Raw genomic sequence first — 14,862 nt, 5'->3', positions numbered from 1 at the left:
CACAGGGTCTGGTACATTATATCATACACACAGACTAATAAAGCATGGAGTACACAGGGTCTGATACATTATATCATACACACAGACTAATAAAGCGTGGGGTACACAGGGCCTGATACATTATATCATACACACAGACTAATAAAGCATGGGGTACACAGGGTCTTTTACATTATATCATACACACAGACTAATAAAGCATGGGGTACACAGGGTCTGATACATTATATCATACACACAGACTAATAAAGCGTGGGGTACACAGGGCCTGATACATTATATCATACACACAGACTGATAAAACATGCGATACACAGGGTCTTTTACATTATATCATACACAGAGACTGATAAAGCATGGGGTACACAGGGCCTGGTACATAATATCATACACACAGACTGATAAAGCATGGGGTACACAGGGTCTGGTACATTATATCATACACACAGACTGATAAAACATGCGATACACAGGGTCTTTTACATTATATCATACACAGAGACTAATAAAGCATGGGGTACACAGGGTCTGATACATTATATCATACTCACAGACTAATAAAACATGCGATACACAGGGTCTTTTACATTATATCATACACACAGACTAATAAAGCATGGGGTACACAGGGTCTGGTACATTATATCATACACACAGACTAATAAAGCGTGGGGTACATAGGGCCTGATACATTATATCATACACACAGACTGATAAAACATGCGATACACAGGGTCTTTTACATTATATCATACACACAGACTGATAAAGCATGGGGTACACAGGGTCTGATACATTATATCATACACACAGACTGATAAAGCATGGGGTACACAGGGTCTGGTACATTATATCATAATCACAGACTGATAAAACGTGGGGTACACAGGGTCTGGTACATTATATCATACACGAGGACTGATAAAGCATGGGGTACACAGGGCCTGGTACATAATATCATACACACAGACTGATAAAGCATGGGGTACACAGGGTCTGGTACATTATATCATACACACAGACTAATAAAGCGTGAGGTACACAGGGCCTGGTACATTATATCATACTCACAGACTGATAAAGCATGGGGTACACAGGGTCTGATACATTATATCATACACACAAACTGATAAAGCGTGGGGTACACAGGGTCTGATACATTATATCATACACACAGACTAATAAAGCATGGGGTACACAGGGTCTGGTACATTATATCATACACACAGACTGCTAAAGCGTGTGGTACACAGGGTCTGGTACATTATATCTTACACACAGACTGATAAAGCATGGGGTACACAGAACTGGTACATAATATCATACACACAGACTGATAAAGCGCGGGGTACACAGGGTCTGATACATTATATCACACACGTGGACTGACAAAGTATGGGGTACACAGGGTCTGGTACATTATATCACACACGTGGACTGACAAAGTATGGGGTACACAGGGTCTGATACATTATATCACACACGTGGACTGACAAAGTATGGGGTACACAGGGTCTGATACATTATATCACACACGTGGACTGACAAAGTATGGGGTACACAGGGTCTGGTACATTATATCATACACACACACTAGTAAAGCATGGGGTACACAGGGCCTGGTACATTATATCATACACACAGACTAATAAAGCGTGGGGTACACAGGGTCTGTGGGTCTGACACTTTATCTGCCTGTTACTGGTGCTGTCCTATTATGTATAAATACCAGAAAGCTTATACAGAGCATGTATGTATGATACAATATATACAATAACACATAGCGGTATACTAACTCTCATCCTGTTACTGTGTCTTACAGTTGTATCGTTCTCTAGAAGCCCGAAGGAGGTGAATGATAGAAAGGTAATGTACAACTGTATACAGTAACAGCACTGGGAACTATAGCTAGATAATGTACAACTGTATACAGTAACAGCACTGGGAACTATAGCTAGATAATGTACAACTGTATACAGTAACTGCACTGGGAACTATAGCTAGATAATGTACAACTGTATACAGTAACAGCACTGGGAACTATAGCTAGATAATGTACAACTGTATACAGTAAGTGCACTGGGAACTATAGCTAGATAATGTACAACTGTATACAGTAAGTGCACTGGGAACTATAGCTAGATAATGTACAACTGTATACAGTAACTGCACTGGGAACTATAGCTAGATAATGAATGCTGTATACAGTAACAGCGCTGGGAACTATAGCTAGATAATGAATGCTGGGTAGAATAACAACATAGGAAACACTGGTCTGTTACATTATATTGTCTATCCCTGTGCTCTGGGTCTGTGTCATTATGGATCGCGACTGAGATTACACACTCAGTTTCACTGCCATGATATGCTAATCCACTGTGATCGCTATGCCGTCGCAGCACAACATAAGGACGCCCACTTTACCTTACACACATCCATAATACTTAGCAAGACTGCGAAACCATCGGTAACATGGAGTACCATCGCAGCCTCACGCACACTGGCACAAACTCTGACCTTACTCAGGAATTGCTAAGCACACAGTGAGAACCCAGGCTACGTATGACCTCGCTATGGCTAATTTATGTACGCCTGTGTTTTGCCAACCACCCCCCTGCACCTCCCCAAACGGTATTTCCTGTCAATCGTTCTGCGATGGGTCTGCGTAGTCACTCGCCGATTGCAGTGGCTGGTTCATGCACGCAATGCATATGCATGCACAGAAAGTAACAATCGGACGATTGTGTGCGTAATCGCTGTTGTGATCCTTGCTGAATCAGGCCTCCTATTACAGTGATATGTGATACGCGTGCTAATGTTAAACCACAGCTTTATATGTGCCTAATGCAAAATATTTAGGATTAATTGCTTTTTTTATTTATTTATTTTCAGAGCAAGTCTGAGTAAGAGAAGAGATGGAAGCTGAGAAATCGTCCTGCGAGCCCGTTTGAGTGTGCACCTGTGTGTGAGAGTTGTGTGTCTGATATAATGTGTGTGTGTGTCGCTGTCTGTCACCCGTGTGTAGCCCAACCAGACAGATCTGGGCCACATGACCTGATCCTAGTAGGCTCAATCCGTCTGGCCACCCAATGAGGGCGCGCCGCACCAGATCCCTGTCACTCACTGCACGGAACGTCCCCCCATTTGCCATCCGCACCTGATTGATCCCCATTAGACATTGATCAGAATTGTGTGACAGTTGGGATCACAGATGCAGCAATATGGAACCAATGTGGTATTGAAATCTCTGCGTGTATGAGCCAAGAGGGAATTAGGGGCATATTTACTAAAGTGAGAGTTTTTAGAAGTGGAGATATTGCCCATAGCAACCAATCAGATTCTACTTAACATTTAACTAGCACCTTCTAGAAGATAATAGCTAGAATCTGATTGGTTGCTATGGGCAACATCACTACCTCTAAAAACTCTCACTTTAGTAAATGTGTACCACCAGATTGTGATATTGTCCTGTCATTGATCCCAAGAGCAGCCCCAGCACTAGCTATCACTTTGTGAGAGTGTTTGTGTAACAGTTGTGTGTCTGTGTGTGTGTGTATGTGTAATGTTTATGGTAGTGTGTGTGTATCAGACTTTGAAGTAAGAAGTGAGTATTGGGAGAAGTCTGGCAGTACGTGTGTGTGTAATACATGGCAGTGTATGTTCATCACCTGAGCATTTCCGGTTGTATTTTTACACCGGATAAATGGGTTGGTTGACACTTTGATATTACAGTATATTTAATCTCATACCTGAATTAAGTGGGAAATTCTGGTAAACCTCACAGCGCCATGACCAGGACTGGCCTGGCAATCTGATATGTGCAGAAGGGCAGGAATATAAGTGGGCTCCCAAACGTAACTTTAATGCTCTCCGGCCCTCAGTACACTATGGGGTCTAGTTAGTGAGCAGTTTTAGGAAACAGAGTGAAAAGTGATAAGGTACCAGCCAATCAGCTCCTAACTGTCATTTTTCAAACACAGCCTGTGACATGACAGTTAGGAGCTGATTGGCTGGCACCTTATCACTTTTCACTCTGTCTCCTAACGGGAAGCAATCGGGAAGCCGACTGCCTATATACCGGCAGCCGGCTTCCCGGCTGTCTTATCCCGGCATGGGTGAAATGCCGGGCGTCTAGATGTAGACGCCCGCATTTCCCTGACGCCGGGAGACCGGCACCCGGCATCACGATCATAGTGATGCCGGGCGCCGAGAGCGGACAGCCGCGGGGGAGGAGGGTTAGGTTTAGGGCTCCCGGGGGGGACTTAGGGTTAGGCACCCCCCCGGGAGGGTTAGGGTTAGGCTAGGGGGAGGGAGGGTTAGGGTTAGGCACCCCCGGGGGGGACTTAGGGTTAGGCTAGGGGGAGGGAGGGTTAGGGTTAGGCACCCCCGGGGGGGACTTAGGGTTAGGCACCCCCCCGGGTGACTTAGGTTTAGGTAGCGGGGAAGGGGGTGGTTAAGGTTAGGCACTTGGGGGGGAAGTTAGGGTTAGGCACCCCTAAGGAGGGTTAGGGGGGTTAGGTTAGGTTAGTGGATACTTACCTATCCACGATCGGGATTTCCAGCGCTGTCGGGCTTCCGCTGCGTCGCACTCTGCTCCTGTCGGGCTGCCGCTGACGGGAATCTAACCGCTGGCCATGTGGCCAGCGGTATTTCATACCCATTCCTTCCTAACACAGCTTAGTAAATAGACCCCTGTATCACTAGTGGTGCCAATACACAGACAGGGACGTATGCGAGTAATTGGTAATAAAGTGAACGGAGTTAAAGTACCAGCCAATCAGCTCCTAACTGCCATGTCACAGGCGGTGGGGTCTATTTACTAAGCCTTGGATGGGGATAAAGTGGACAGAGATATTGTACCAACCAATCAGCTCCTAACTGTCATTTTTCAAACACAGCCTGTAAATTGACAGGAGCTGGTTGGCTGGTACTTTATCTCTGTCCACTCCCCATTGTCACTAACTATGAAACACAAATTAGTACAGGAAATCAAAAGAACGATGCGTGGAAGAATCAAAATCACTTTTATTAAAATAGAGAACACGTGGTACATAATGTGTATAAATGCATTACAGTAGATAATGCTGAGCAATGCATATTAACAATCTTTTATCAAGTTACATAGAACAATTATACCATACATACATATGAATCTGACACGGTATAACATAACAAGAGATACTTCTGACAGTATTCTTGGAGCAAAATTATACTTAATTATGGGATATAATCATATTGCCACAAAAATAAGTAACAACTGAAAAATAACAGTTATAACATATATACATACATACATACATACAGACATACATATGGATCTGACACAGTGTAAAATAAGAGATACGTCTGACAGAATTTTTGGAGCAAAATTATACTTAATTATGGGATATAATCATATTGCCGCAAAAATAAGTAACAACTGAAAAATAACAGTTATAAGGGGTTGCAGTCAGTAACACGGTACTTCCACATTTTTACTGTACAATGGGTAGGTGGGGAAAAGTATTCTGTATTAGTGGTAGAGATACAAGGACCATGTGTTTGGGAACGTTATCCGTATTACTGCTGGTCCGTGCAGGAGATGGATACAGCATACAGCAGCATACTGTATCACACAGGTATTCGCTGATTGTACTGTTCCCCCAGCCAGGTACAGGGGTCCGGACCCTATAGGCCATAGTCTAATCATTACTTCTCAGCAAATTCTCAGAATACAAATAATAATACTTTCCTAGCAGCAGACACTAAAAACCCCAAAAATATGACTACACTAGTCAGGTACTGATAACAATACAGGACCATGCATTGTGACCTGCACGCGGAACCTCACACTATAATCTGTATTAGACGTGATTATATTTAAGCTACAATTTCCTCTAGTGTCGACATTTACACCAATGATACCCAAGGGGCCTGTACTCACACACGCGCGGCCAGTCACTGTGTAATCTCCTATGTACCACCGTTATTGGCTTCCTCCCAGCAGGGACATACAGTCAGGGGAGGCAGAGCCTCCCCTGTCATACTCCCTCCCCTATCATACTCCCTGACATGCTCCAGAGGTTTGATAGAAAAACTGTGCGCCTCCCCAGCCATTGACCTCACCGCACGTCACTGCCTCCCAGTTGTGTGTGTCACCCCCTGTGCCACCATAGATTCCCCCAGTAGCGCAGTGGGCGGTGCATTTTCTTCTCGCTTCTCTCTGGTATTCTGTAAATTATGCAAATTATGTCAGACCCCTTTCACATTGTAATGCCGGGTCGCACCCTGGATTTTGTTCACGCGACCATCACGGGTGCGACCCGGCTGAGACTTATTTCAGACTGGCGCCCCCACCCGGCTTATTGCCGGGTTGATGACGTCACCGCCATCACATGCTGAGCCGGCACTTGGAGATGAGATATCCTCTAAGCGCCGGCTCTGCCTATGCTGGGAACGGGACCCGGGGCGCAACCACCCAGGTTACCCGTTCACACTGCACCGCGAGCCGGGTGGAACCCGTGTTCAACCCTGCTCATTACCAGCATTGAAATACCGGCTCGACACAGGTTATTTCTACCCGGCCCTTTCACACCGCACAGTAACCCGGGTTGCTGCGCGTTCACTCAAAATAGCCCAGGTTATTGCTGCAAGTGTGAAAGGGGCATTCTAGTCACAATGGGGCTGGTTCTGAGTTGGGAGCAAAGCAAAAAGAGCAAGTAAGTGTGTATCTGGAACAAACCATGCTGCAATACAAGGGGGTGCAAATAGTGCTATTATGTTTGCGTGCGGGGTAAATATTGGCTGCTTCTGCATTTAGCCCACAATGCTGGGCAGCTCTAGGTCTACCAGTACACTGCAATTTAGAATTGAGCTAGGACGCGCCCCTCCCAAAACTCTCTGCACATGTTACATCTTGCCCCCCCTGCAGTTCAGCATGGTCTTACCCAGGTATAAAGTTTCTGTGATTTTTTTTTTTCTTTTGTGCTTTTCTCCCAACTCAGAGTGAGGGGCCTATGTATCAAGCTGATTAAACATCAGATTTTGCAGAAACTGTAGTTTCTAATTTCATGTATCGATCCATTAGCACTTCAGATCGCAGTCCTCATTATAATCAATGGGGACTACGATCTGACCCCTATGTACTAAGCTCCAAAGAGCGAAGTGGTGTAAACTACTGTTTGTCTATGGGTTCTCCAGGAGAAGGAGAGAAATCTTTAGTTCTCTCCCCCGCAGCCCCTGGCCGGCTCCGGAAGCTGGCGCTGTGCGCATGTGCAGCGTCTGCTTCCACTGGTAGAAGCTTTTCACTTCTGTGAAAGACTCCTCCTAAATGCCGGAGATATAATTCGCGGGGACAGCGGTTACCGCAACCGATGTCCCTGTGAGTTCCTATAAGTACATAGCTGGGATATTTTTATTATAAATTAAAATATCCCCTACGAGTTGGACCGTTAATAATCGCGGCAGTACCGCGATTATTAATAATGCATAGACCCTTTAGTCCTGATGGGGACAATTCATTCAGCAACACATTTTCCACTTTCACCTTGTGAGATGATGTTCCCAGAATCCCAGGCTTCATGCTCTGAGATCACCTGCAGTTGAACTGTACAAGTTACATGGACGGGATAATGCAAAGAGAGAACCACACTATAATTTGTTCATGTCTCATGCGAGCCCCTCAGAGGTCTGTGTTGTAGTCTCTGGCCTCTCTTGCCACCCATAGCTAATGCAAAGTGGATTGTAACCTGCATTTGTACATCAGCAAACAGCATGCACCTAGGTTTGATTTAAATTAATATTATTAATTATTTTCTACATCCAAAAAGTTTTATATTGATGTTATCATTTACTGTCTATAAGGTGTGAAGAGTATAATTCAGCATTATCACAGAGACAAACAGAGGCCAAAGTCCTGAATATATTAAAAAGAGCATAGGTGTTATTCTGCTTCGCAGGCAGGAGAGCTTACAATCCATTGTGGAGGAAGAGCAATGATATAATGTCTGCAGGGTATGGGCAATGAGTAATATAGAGCAACAGGCTGGTGTGTGAGTACTGAGAGACATGGGAAATATGCAAATTAGTAGATATATATAGATATATATATAATGCGCACATACATATAATATTTTTTGAAACAAGTAATGACAAAAATTTTTTCAACCACAGGAAACTTTGACTCCAGATTATACCCCCCTCCCCCTTTTGCCTCCAGTAATACCCCTTTTCCACCAAAATTCTGGGTCGGACCCAGAGTTGGAACAGAGTTCCTATCCGGATCAGACCCAGAATTTAGCCGACGCCGACTCGGGATATTCCAGAGTCGGCGCCGCTCACACCGCAGTCGGGTCTGCATAGACCCAGCTTTTCCGGTGTGAAAGTGGACGCTTGGAGATGACGTCATCTCCAAGCGCCACTGAAGCCGGACCAATCGGCCGGCTTGCGGCGCACTGCAGGTCATCAAGACCCGGAGTGCGTCGTACACACTGCAGGGTTTCACATGGGCTACGCCCATGTTAAACCCTGCTATTTACCTGGGCTGGATTGCCGGGTCACTCGACCCAGTGATCTAACCCTCACCCCTTTTACACCAAGGAGCTGCCCGGGTTAACCCTGCAATAACCCAGGTTTTAGCTCCGGTGTAAAAGGGGTATTAGATGACAGGACCTGCCATTAGCAAACCTCTTGTTATACATGAAAATAAATGAGTCTGCTGCTGGGGGAGTGCACACAATTAGCCAATTACCTATTTGCATGGAGAGTACTTAAACAAAAATCCCTATCAGTAATGAGTGTGCATGCAATTCAACACACAGACATCACATGTAAGTCAACCAGCTCACCCTTGAATAATAAAAAAAAACAAAACAGCAAAGATGTATATAATAATATCATATTTTATGGCATAGGCAAATTATCTACATACAGCTACCCTTAGCTTTACAATCACCCCACTGTTCACTACAATGACATGCCTGTCCCGTGTAAAAGATGCTTCACACTTCTGTGTTAAATGGGAAGTGACTGAGGAGAAACTATTTTCTTTATGTTGTTTATTTAGTCTCTTAAAATATCTTTGAAAAATTTTACTTTAAAGGACGTGTTTTTACGTGACGTTCAGTTATATATTCAACAGTTTCCAGAAATTATCACCAGCTGAAGGTGTGAGCAGAAATGAGAATAATTAATATTTTCACCCATACAAAGTCTTGCAGGTTTTGTAATTTTATTTATTTTTTCACATTTATGTAAAATTTCTGCTGAAAAATATATTACACAAGGTGAAAAATAGAAAATTTGCTGATTGAATCGCCGCCTGTGCGACCCTCACTGACGTGCTGTAATAATAGCTCAACTTTCAGACTGCACCCTGATAAACCGATTCCTGATTCTGTCTCGGTGCATTTATGTTTTAGCAAAAGCTTTAGGCAAATTCTGTATGTTCAGCTCATGAAGAGGTTCTGAGGCAGCTTGTTGCGCTTGGGGCATAAATCATTGGCGTTTCTTTGTAACATTTGCACTCTTGTTTTGCTACAAGTAGAAAAATAGCATTTTGATCATATATTATGTTCGCTATTATTTAATTGGGTAACAGGAATGATGAGTATCTGCTAACACTGTTCTTGGGAATGATGTGATTTTCATTAATAAAATAACTGTGAACAACATGTAGCAGCTGTCATTACTTTGTCATTGAAGTGTTTCTTATAAGTTTATGGGCATTGATTTATTTTTTTTAAAAAGCAAGTAACACACGTAACGATTTTTTTAACGATTTGTCGTTAACGATGTTATCGTTCAATCGTTCAAAAAAATCATTGTTTCTGAGTTCTAACGATGAACGATAATCGTTCAAGCGCGCTCCCGTTTCTAGTTATAGTTCATCGTCCATTTTATTAAAGAAAGGAACATTTTTCGTTCATCGTTGTAAAAATCGTTCATTATACTTAAAAAATTGTTCACTTTTTCAAGGGAATATCTGACAGAAAATCGTTTTGTTACAAAATCGTTACGTGTGTATGCACCTGTAGATTGGCAGGTCATGCTTCTACTACAAGTCTAGTAACATACTTTCTTTGAAAAAGAGCCCAATACGGACTCGAAAACTGGTCGGAGACGAGTATTATACTAGTACTTTTGATTTGGCAAAGTTACCTGGAAGAAAGGGGAACAGAGTTTATTAAAGGAAAACCGGACGTTTGCAGCTGGGACCTACTTGTATCCTAATCTCACCGCATGAGTGGACCTCTCTGGACCAGATCAATATGGTGCTTTGGATTCTATCCATAGTGCTGGTGAGTTATGGGGAGTTGTATCAATCTTTGGAGAGAGATTATGTACCAACCAAGCAGCTTTTAACTGTCCTGCTACAGGCTGTACTTTAAAAAATGACAGGAGCTGGATGTTTGGTAATTTATCTCTCTCCATTTATCTTTCTCCAAGGCTTGATACATCTCCCCCTTAATTCCAAGGAACAGATCTTTATATGAGCAAAATACATAGCAAAGTTAGATTTATAAAGACGCTAAACTTGGAATTGCGACTAATATACTTTTCAAAATATTTGGAGCCGCAACTTATTATTTAATTTGCAAAATACACTCTGCCAGCTGCAAACTATATATACAGTATATAGCTGCTAAAGATACATTCCCATTATATTGGTGCATGGGTGGAGATCTGCTGTTCCCCCACCTTATAGCACCAGGGGTCAGAACTCTTTTACCTGCATCCAGGAGAGAATTTGTTTGTGCTGATTATAAATTACCTACAGCTGTGAACTGTATTTTAAACGTTTTGGATTGTGTCTTTTTACATCTGGACATATATATCTGCGTGCAACACATATACATAGTACAGCGATTGCAAATTACTAAAGCTGGGCATACACGTGCAGATAAAATGCCTGTCAGACTGACAGACATTTTATCTGACAGCCGCAGATGTCCGCGGCATACACTGTGAGACATCTCACAGTATTAGCCCGACACTTGCGCTCCGCCCCCGGAGGAGGAGACATTTCCCTGTTCCTTCCATGGGAAGGAACACAGGAAATGTCTGTCTGTCAGCTGCAGCTGGGCATACACAGCCCGATGCGGCCGACAGTTTACCTGTTAAATATCGCATCGACCGAGCAATATTTAACCCTCGGTCCCCCGCACACACACGCTACAATTATCGGGGCGATCCGCAGATATATCGGGCTGATCGCCCCGATAATTGTAGCGTGTATGGCCAGCTTTAGTGTTTCTGCAGCCCCACCTCATCAGTGAAAAACACCTTGGATTTCATGTAATAAACCTGTGATATTATTTCCAGCAAAGAGGATTTTATTATGCTGTTAGGGGACAGCTACGTCTTTAGTGACCTAAGTCACAGGTTCTCAAACTCGGTCCTCAGGACCCCAAACAGTGCATGTTTTCCAGCTCACCTCACAGAATCACTAATTAAATAATTAGCTCCACCAGTGGATCTTTTAAAATGTGTCAGCGAGTAATGACTACACCTGTGCACCTGCTGGGTGACCTGGAAAATGTGACCTGTGTGGGGTCCTGAGGACCAAGTTTGAGAGTTTTGGCACTGACGTAAGCCATCTAAAACAGGGAAATATTATTACTTTATAACAGTTTCCCCTATGATCTTATTATAATTCATGTGTATGGGTATTATTTGAGATTTTAATATTTTTTTTTATATTGTTTATATCAGTGGTAGCCAACCCTGGTCCTCGAAAGCTACCAACGGTGCATGTTTTCCAGGTATCCTCACAGAATATAGTGATATAATTAGCTCCACCTGTGGATCTTTTCAAATGTGTTAGTGAGTAATGACTACACCTGTGCACGTGCTGGGTGGTCTGGAAAACGTGAACGGTTAGAAGCTCTCGAGGACCGAGGTTGGCTACCACTGGTTTATATAAATATTTTTAATATAAAATTGGAACTCTACAGTATATACTATGGGAGAAATTAAATTGCCCACGATAATTTTTCATGCGGTAAAAACGGGATATTACCATGATTTTTATTTTTGGGGGGAATTCAATGAAAACACATAGGGTCCGGGATAAGTTCTCAGATCCAAGTGTTTTTGTGGCCGTGAAAAAAACTGCACTTATCGGGGGTTTTGTTTCACCCGGCCCTGGGCCTCCCAATGATGCCGGCTTCCTTTCAACAGCCCAGCACAGGCTGCTGTGTGCTGGGCTGCAGTGGGACAAGGTAGACTGCTGCTGTGCGGCCTTGCCCCCCCCCCCGATAAGGTCCAAGTTTTTGGGGCTATATGAATTAGCCCGGGGACCGGGGAATCGGCGCTAAAGTTCTGCGGCTAATTGAATCCCCCTCAATGTTTGTGTTGCCGTTCTCTCTGACTATTAACGTATCATATTAACAATTACCTATATTAAGACGCATAAGTATATGTGTATGGCATTCATTTCTCATGTAGCTCAATTGAAGTTTGTGTTACATTAGAAACAATTCAGTGCTGTTTCCTTTCTACCCACAGCATGTATTGATTACTGTTCTTAATATTATATATATAATATATAATGTGTTGAAAAATTGTCATACAATATTTAATGGAGTACCACGCATTGCCTAATCCTATATTATGGCTCAGAGGGACCCATACTGCAGTCCTGTCCCTTTGACTGAAGGATGTTTGCGGGATGTTACTCAATAAAGTGAGGCAGAAGTTTGAAGGTTCTTTATTTGGAATTTGCAAACAATATACACACAGCGATCGTCCGTTCCCCAAAGAGGAAGTCCTCCAGCACTAGACCTATTTGCACAGCCAAGCCTAGCCTATTCAGAAGGGAGCAGAGCGTTCCTGGGAGACGGTCAGTCCAGTTTGGTCGTCACTGGTGTATAATACTGTGGTGACACACATCACTCGGATGATTATAACCCTACAGGGAGACACTACCTGATGTAAACTTGGGTACGGGGAGCGCTCTTGAGATGCAGGAAGCAGTCTCTTGCAGGTTTCCTGAGTCTCTTCCTGCTGCCCAGGATGTGACACAAGTATCAGGACGAGGTGAGGTCGAGAGGACGTCATAGAATCGCCTCTTTCCACAGAAAGATTTCCCTCATCACCGCCTACTATTCCCATTATAGAGACAATCCCCCCCTTCTTCCAGTGCTTCAGAATAATTCGGATGTGAGAGAGAACTTACACGGCGAGACATCCCAGAGGCTGCAGCCATCTCGCTTTTTCTTCTTCCATTAATGAGACCTCTTCCTCTGTGAGAGAGACTTCAGACTGAGTGACAGATCAGGAGCAGTGGCCCTGATGACCCGCGCCTCCCGGCCACCCCAGCTCCCCCAGTGAGGGGCCGATGTGGAGTCTCTATGACACGGTCACACATAAGTACTGAGTTGGGGTAAGTGATTCCACAGCCCACATATTTCACACTAGTTTATGAAATGCACAGAATACTACAGAAGTCGGAGAGGGTTTTTTTTCTTTGTCTTACTACTCTAACCTCGCTTATTATGTGTGAGCTCCAGTTACGCTGCTGAATTGAAGAGTCAATTTGTTGTTGTTGTTGTTTTGTTTGCCTTTTAGCCTCTGCTTACACACATGATCGTGCGCACACTAAGGACAGCGCTGGAGGAGGAGAGACGCGGTGGCCACAGGGCGAAACAAGAGTCCAAATACGAACAGGGCGAGGTAAGAGAACGAGAGAGGCAAAAATGATTCTCTCTGCTTTACCCCCACATACAGAATAGAACTTTCCGTGTGCGGGAAGTTACGTTACTATTTTTAAACGGTGAAATCCTGACCTTCTTTTTGTTATGAGTATTTTAACTTTTTTTTTTTTTTTTTTTTTTTTTAGGCCTTTTAGATAATTATTTTTGTACTTTTGATTAGGATGACTTTTCACAGTAACTTGAACAATTATTTTACTACTCCAATGATCTTTTTTTTTTTTTTTACTTAATGGTATTTACGAATATTGCTCCATTACACCTCTCTGAAAGCAGCAGAATTAACTGGAAATTGCCGTCTGTATGTGACGGCTGCTGGCCGGCCGTCTACTGACACAGAACATCCGCCAGTAGACAGATCTGTTTCTGCCTGCTCTGGTCTCATCAGTGAAGGGCAGGTTGTTGTCGGCCCATAGAAACTGCCATAGTGAGGGGTATATTTACTAAAGTGCGGGTTTTTAGAAGTGGAAATGTTGCCCATAACAGCCAATCAGATTCTACTTAACATCTGCACCTCATAGAATATAATAGCTAAAAACTGGTTGCTATGGGCAACAAAATTCCACTTCTAAAATCCTGCACTTTAGTAAATCTACCCCAGAGTGGCTGTGGGCTGGCAAATGTGCCGCCAGGCTGTTATTTTGAAGCATGTTTTATTTAGTGTATTTAGATTTACATAGTATAATATATAGTTATACGAGAGGTAGAGAGGAGAACATTGTACCTGAAATCACTGCTAAGGGGAGAACAAAATCCAACACTTGTGTTACGTCTACTCTGTCCTCTATCTGTATTACAGTGTTATTCCTCTGTATTACCACATACAGTACCTCTATCCGCCCTACCCTGACTGCTTTCCATGCCCCCCACACTGACCAGTCTTCATACTCTCCTTCCCCATCACCTCCCCCCCACCAATATCCTTACCTACACCCTACCCTATCATCACTGTAACCCTCCTGCCACTTACCTACACCCTACCCTATCATCACTGTAACCCTCCTGCCACTTACCTACAGCCTACCCTATCATAACTGTAACCCTCCTGTCACTTACCTACACCCTACCCTATCACTACTGTAACCCTCCTGCCACCTACCTACAGCCTACCCTATCATCACTGTAACCCTCCTGCCACATACCTACAGCCTACCCTATCACCACTGTAACC

General features: G+C 43.5%; 2 protein-coding genes across 5 annotated transcripts in view; both read left to right on the top strand.

Moving 5' to 3' along the window:
- Positions 1-3,314, top strand: part of TAPBP (TAP binding protein) — a 63,634-nt gene extending 60,320 nt beyond the window's left edge. Inside the window, exons 7-8 of the mRNA XM_088446515.1 lie at positions 1,823-1,866; positions 2,893-3,314. Coding sequence (XP_088302641.1) covers positions 1,823-1,866; positions 2,893-2,907 — 59 coding nt within the window. The 3' untranslated portion in view covers positions 2,908-3,314. The remainder of the gene's footprint in view (positions 1-1,822; positions 1,867-2,892) is intronic.
- A 1,171-nt stretch (positions 3,315-4,485) lies between these two features.
- The window catches only part of RGL2 (ral guanine nucleotide dissociation stimulator like 2), a 39,238-nt gene continuing 28,861 nt past the window's right edge, over positions 4,486-14,862 (top strand). The window contains exons 1-2 of one of the 4 annotated variants that reach the window (XM_088446612.1): positions 4,486-8,807; positions 13,549-13,653. In XM_088446612.1, the coding sequence (XP_088302738.1) occupies positions 8,687-8,807; positions 13,549-13,653 (226 nt within the window). In that variant the 5' untranslated portion in view covers positions 4,486-8,686. Of the gene's footprint in view, positions 8,808-12,671; positions 13,364-13,548; positions 13,654-14,862 lie in introns of those variants that run through there. The other 3 variants (XM_088446610.1, XM_088446613.1, XM_088446614.1) reach the window with 3 other exon arrangements.

The sequence above is a fragment of the Taudactylus pleione genome, unplaced genomic scaffold (genome assembly GCF_031769625.1).
Source record: "Taudactylus pleione unplaced genomic scaffold, aTauple2 ptg000400l, whole genome shotgun sequence".
NCBI classification, from domain to species: Eukaryota; Metazoa; Chordata; class Amphibia; order Anura; family Myobatrachidae; genus Taudactylus; species Taudactylus pleione.
This window is presented reverse-complemented; position numbering and strand designations above follow the sequence as displayed.